The sequence below is a fragment of the Dasypus novemcinctus genome, chromosome 19, assembly GCF_030445035.2.
Source record: "Dasypus novemcinctus isolate mDasNov1 chromosome 19, mDasNov1.1.hap2, whole genome shotgun sequence".
In the NCBI taxonomy this organism is placed as follows: domain Eukaryota; kingdom Metazoa; phylum Chordata; class Mammalia; order Cingulata; family Dasypodidae; genus Dasypus; species Dasypus novemcinctus.
In genome coordinates, this window is record NC_080691.1 from 32,941,026 (window position 1) to 32,946,928 (window position 5,903).

Genomic DNA, 5,903 nt, shown 5'->3' on the forward strand with positions numbered 1-5,903 from the left:
TGAAAACAATTCATAGATAATTGGGTAACTAAATTCATTTCAGGAGCTAACTTACACTGGGCATTAACCAGACCCTGTTGCAATCCAGGCACAATCTAATACAGGTAGAATACCAACCCGGTCCTGCAGTTCTCCATAGATGTTCTATTTCAAGTAGTTTTGCAGAGAAATATTGTTTCTTTTATTTCAGATTGAAGCAAAAGGGACATTGAATGGAGAAAAGGTGGAACATCAGAGGACCACTTTTGTTAAACAGCTAAAACTAGGGAAGGTGAGCCTACACCGCCCACCCTTCTGGCTTTGCTTTGGAGAACTCCCTGTGTCTCCCTCCTGAAAGGAGTCAGCCTTTCCGCTTTCTCTTCCCCACCGCAGCTCCCTCAGTGTCTGTGCATTCACCTGCAGCGACTGAGCTGGTCCAGCCATGGCACGCCTCTGAAGCGGCACGAGCATGTGCAGTTTAATGAATTCCTGATGATGGACATCTACAAGTATCACCTCCTAGGACACAGATCCAGTCAACACAACCCAAAACTGAATGACAGCGCGGGCCCGGCATTAGAACTGAGGGATGGGCCCGCAGCCCCCAACTCCGGTGGGTTGGCCAAGTTGCTAATGTATTAGGAATTTGTGACAGAAAAGAAATTTGTCATTAGGATATGCTGCCAAAACTTCCTGGATTCCTGCTGTGAAGGAGAGGCTGGCATATAGCTGCTTAAATTCTTCAGAACAGCAGGGTTTGGGGTGTTAAAATTACATAGTAATGAAACAGATAGTTTTTTTTAATTTGCTTTCTTTTTTTAAGAGATACCAGGGATTGAACCCAGGATCTTATACATGGTGAACAGGTGCTCAACCACTGAGTTACATCTGCTCCCCAGTGGGAGTTGGGTTTTTTATTTTTTTTAGGAGGTACTGGGGATTGAACCTAGGACCTTGTACTTGGGAAGCAGGCACTCAACCACGTGAGTTACATCCACTCCTTGAGATGTATAGTTTTAAAAACTGTTTTATAGATGAAAACATGTAAGGAGAAAAGCTTGAGTTTGCAGTCTCCTTTTCTAGTCTTTTGATTAAATAAGAATTGGCTTGGAGTGGATGTGGCTCAAGCAGTAGAGCACCTCACAAATGGGAGGTCCTGGGTTTGGTTCCAGGTGCTTCCTGAAAAAATTTTTGAACAACAAGCAAAATGAATGAAAAAACCAACACAGGAAGCTGATGTGACTCAATGGTTGAGTGCCGGCTTCCCACGTGCAAGGTCTTGGGTTCAATCCCCAGCCCTGGTACCTAAAAAAAAAAAAAAAAAATTGGCTTACATCACATCATTCCAATGAATTTCTTTTCTTTCTCTCCCAACCCCACCCACCTAATACAATCATATCATTTGTACAGGCTATGTGAGGAGGATATGTCATGGTTAAAGATCCTATTTGTGTTGATACTTCTTTACTGAATTATTTATCTGATTCAGTCACTCATTTGAAGTTAATCTTTGAATTGACTACTAGTGAATCAAGGTGGCTATTATTGCATTCAGTTTTACTGATGAAAAAAATTGAGCCTCCAAGAGGTTAAATGGTTAGTCCAAGGCAACAGCAAATGAGAGAACTGGCACTGGAGTGTGTTTGGGGTAGTTTTTCAAAGGTATCATATATATTGAGTTCTTTTGATTACAGAGAAGGAAACTAAAATCCAGTGACTTTAAGGGCTCAAAACCTAAACCAATTACTGACATGCTGCTCCCAGTTAAGTCAGGAGTATCTTCCCAGCACCTTCCTATTTTCCTGACTTAGTCCCTTACTACTTTTTGCAACAGTTGAATTGCTTGGCAAGGCATCATTTCAGGGAGGCCGTTTAGCCCTTCCTTGTGCAGGTCAGTAGATAGCACAGGGGGAGGGCACCATCCTTGGCCCTTGTTTCCAAGTACCCCTTCACCGTTGCCTCCTCCTCTCCTAGGCTGGGGTGAGGCCCACTGGCGTTCAGAGCATGCTGGCCCTGGCCAAAGAGGCCAACAGTGAGCCACTAGATACTGAAAGGCCCCCAGTCATGACACTTGAAAGGAAAAGCAGTGTAAATACCACCTTTGTTATTTTATCTACCCTCACATTTATTAATGCTCTGACATACTGGTATTCCCTGACATTAAGTAGTGTCTGAAAACGTTTTTGGTTGTCACAACATGGGGGTGTTACTAGTCTCCAGTGGGTGGAGACCAGGGGTGCTGTTCCCCATCCTGTGAGGCACAGGATGGCCCCCCCCACAATGGATCACCCGGACCCAAACGGCAAGAGTGCTGAGGGTGGGAAACTTGTGGTTTAGGTCAAAATGCCAGGAAGTCAGTCACTGCTTAACTTTAACACATCTTTAGCAAACAGGAATAGGAGGCTCGGAGATTCACAAAGCTGTCCAGGCTAGCAGTGGACCAGGAGGCAGATACATTTTTCCTACTTGGGATTCAACTAGTCAGGGACAAAAAAGATAGAAAACAACTCAATTTAATGCAAAATAAAAAATATGTGTATATATATATATTTTTAGCATTATAGGACAGTTAATTTTCAAGGCATTGAAAACCATGTTTTATTTACTCAAAGCCACTTGCTAATTTTAATTCCCTTGAGCTTTTCTTTCTCACAGTTCTCAGTCAGCCACGGGGCCCAAAAACACAAATTTTTATGAACGGCGCCTGCTCCCCATCTTTACTGCCGACGCTGCCAGCCCCAGTGATGCTCCCTCTCCCAGTTGTTCCTGATTACAGGTGAGCTCCTGTCTAGAAGCACATTCTTCATTCATTGTAAACTGTTATTTTTCAGAATTTCAAAAACTAGCTTTTCACAGAAATTAATTAATGAAAATTTAGAAATTAATTTTTTTCTTCAAAGGTAGAATTTCACCATTAAGCATTCCTGTTTTTGTCCAAAATAGAAATCACTTAAAAATAAGAATGATCAAAATACATAAAATTTTCTTATAAATACATGACATGTGTGTTTATGTATATACATGTTTATATATGTAAATAAAGAAGAAAAATTTATTTTCTTGGGATACCACCTAGAGATAACCAGTTAAATCCTTAGGGTCTAACACTCTAGATTTGTGAGTATATGTATATACACACACACATATATACATATATTCATGAATGAACATCTTACCATGCAAGTAAAAATGTATCTCTATTTTACTGGTTGTATAGTATTCAGCTGAATGGATGTACCATTCTATTAGTCCCCTATCATTCAGTCTTTTTTTCTTCTTTAACGCCTTCTTTGTTGCATTGGTAAACCTCTGACATTTGTTGCTACTGTTCAGCTCCTCCACATACCTCTTCCGGCTGATGGCAGTTGTTGTCCACCATGGAGACATGCACTCTGGACACTTTGTGACTTACCGACGGTCCCCACCCTCGACCAGGAACCCTCTCTCAACCAGCAATCAGTGGCTGTGGATTTCTGATGACACTGTCCGCAAGGCCAGCCTGCAAGAGGTCCTGTCTTCCAGTGCTTACCTGCTGTTCTATGAACGTGTTCTTTCCAAGATGCAGCACCAGAGCCAGGAGTACAAGTCTGAAGAGTGACTTCTGCTCCAGCTGCAAAGCTGGAGCTGATGGAACTCTCTGAACTCTGTTCAGGACAAAAGCAGAATCCATACTGTGTGTGTTATGCAAGCAGCCCCCTCGAGTCCTTCTGCTTCTGGTGTGTTCAAAGAGCTGGGTCCACCCGGGAGCTGGTAGCCCTCATTCCTGCCAAACTGGGCTCCTTTGAAGAGCTCTGCTAGCGTGCACTGAAAAGTGTCATCATATTAGGAAAGCATTCATTATGTCTAGAGCGTCTTTGTACTCATCTGATACAGGTAATTAAAAAGAAAGCAGACTCTGGGAGCCACCTCTTTTATATTTTAATATGTTAAGTGTTTTCAGAGCAGAGTTACTTTGTCTAATCCTCTGATGTTTCAGCATAGATCTTTTATTTTTTAATATGCAGGCCCATAAAAATTGTTGACCAGAATTAGTGAAGTTATTAAAGGCAGCAATTTAGAAGAAAAAGTGCCTTTCACTTTCGATTGCTTTTGTAGCACGTCCATTCTGGAAAATATATATTATCTAAGAATCATATAAACAATTTTTGAAAAGCTCTATTCCAAGTTATGCAGTAGATTGCAAAAGAACAGCTAAAAGATGCCTCAAGAACACATACCTTCCTTTTTTATATGTCCTTTTCTAATCTTTCAAGTCTTTATATGTGGTAAAGGCACATCTGCCAAACCAGTCCCTTGGGGAAATTCTTTCACTACTTTGTCAGTTATAAGTGAAATGCTCTCTTACTGCTTTTATCTTTTGTACATTAGGCTAAGAGATGTGATTATAATATTATAAACTGTGAATAGCCAAAATTGAGCAGTGTCTGTGTAACTGATCCATTGTGGAAAATTATATTCACCTCTTTATTTATTGCCAATGCAGAGCTCTTAAAGAGTTACAGGTAGGAGCCTGGGGCTATGTAGCAATGACAGTCCCAGCTTTGAGAGCCGGATGAGGAAGAAAAAAGATGGCATGGGGGGTACAGGATTTCTGGAGCCGTTTCCTCATTTGTGAAGTGGAGGGTTAGAGCAGATGACCATCAGAGTCCAGGCTTTCCCACAAAAGGTTCAAGAAATCTTTGATTTATTTTAAACACATAGCTATAGCTGATGTCTAGTTTTTTTCTACTGCTCATTTCTGTTATAGGACCATATTCTAAATGTATCTTTTTCAGTAGCCTAATGTAAAGACTATTGAGCACTTCTTTCCTTTTCAGATAAGTCTCATGAATGCAGCCCAGGGCCAAAGGCATTTTGATTGCACAGTAGTAACTATGTCTTAGCTAGATATTTTTTATTAAAAAAACAAAAAAGGATACCAAATTCAAACTGACACTTCAGAGATAAGATTTGGAATTAGATTTATCCTGAGGGTCACCTGAGGTAAGGCTAAGAACTGTGCTTCCCCTGGCAGGGGAGAGCTGCCAGACGCTTCAAGACAATGCCTCGGTGTCAGCTCAGAATGCAGGCAGCCCAGGTGATCAACCTTCTGGACCCAGTGTGCACCTTGAGGACTCAGTAACTCTTGCTTTCAGTAGAATATACTGTGAAGGAACTTCAGGCTGTGAACTTCAGTGTGAAAGGAACAGCTGGAACCACATCTGATCCATTCATTGCTGATGGCCTTTATTGTTACAAGCCTTGACTTTTGATGTTGAAAAGAATGACCCTATTTTACCTGAATCTGGCAGAACAGATGCTCCGTTGTGTCACCTTGAACTGCAGTGCACAATTGTAACGTTGAGTACTTGCTGTTCTGCCATTGGTTACTCTTTGAAATCTGCCATTAAAGAGAGATGTTGGGCCTGAAGCGGGATAATCCTCTTAACAAAGTTTTAAGCAGATCTTTGGCCAAAAGATAGGGTTTGAGCCAAGGTGGTGAATGTGAACGATGTCTGTGCAAAGTTTTTTAACCTGACTTAAAGTGGACTTCCTCATTTTGTAAATTATTAGGAATTAAGTAGCAGCCAGATAAACTTATTTCTAGTTTTAAATTATTTACAAGATTCACAAAGTTAGCTTCTTTTGGCAAAAATCTAAGTTAAACTAGTAGTTTATGGCATAATAACTGCTGGTTTATGTATTTGCTAAAGGTACATTTTATATCTGCTGTGTATTATAGCAATAAAAGCATCATTTTGTTAGGAAAAATGTTAATGGGTATTTTTTCATAATTTACTGATTTGGCACATTGTCTGAATTCTGCACTGTCATGTAATAAGCTCTACACTTTGGTTAAACCTTTTCTGTGTTCCCTGCTGGTAAAAGGAATGTCAGCTCCTTCTAAGAGCAGAGCAGGAAAGAGGAAAACAGAGTACTAACTG

At 40.8% G+C, this 5,903-nt stretch overlaps 1 protein-coding gene across 3 annotated transcripts in view; it reads left to right on the forward strand.

Moving 5' to 3' along the window:
- The window catches only part of USP30 (ubiquitin specific peptidase 30), a 66,209-nt gene extending 60,479 nt beyond the window's left edge, over positions 1-5,730 (forward strand). For all 3 annotated transcript variants that reach the window (XM_058281516.2, XM_004470191.4, XM_023592192.3), the window contains exons 10-13: positions 191-271; positions 373-592; positions 2,635-2,755; positions 3,313-5,730. In XM_058281516.2, coding sequence (XP_058137499.1) covers positions 191-271; positions 373-592; positions 2,635-2,755; positions 3,313-3,577 — 687 coding nt within the window. In that variant the 3' untranslated portion in view covers positions 3,578-5,730. The remainder of the gene's footprint in view (positions 1-190; positions 272-372; positions 593-2,634; positions 2,756-3,312) is intronic.
- The last annotated feature ends 173 nt before the right edge of the window (positions 5,731-5,903 follow it).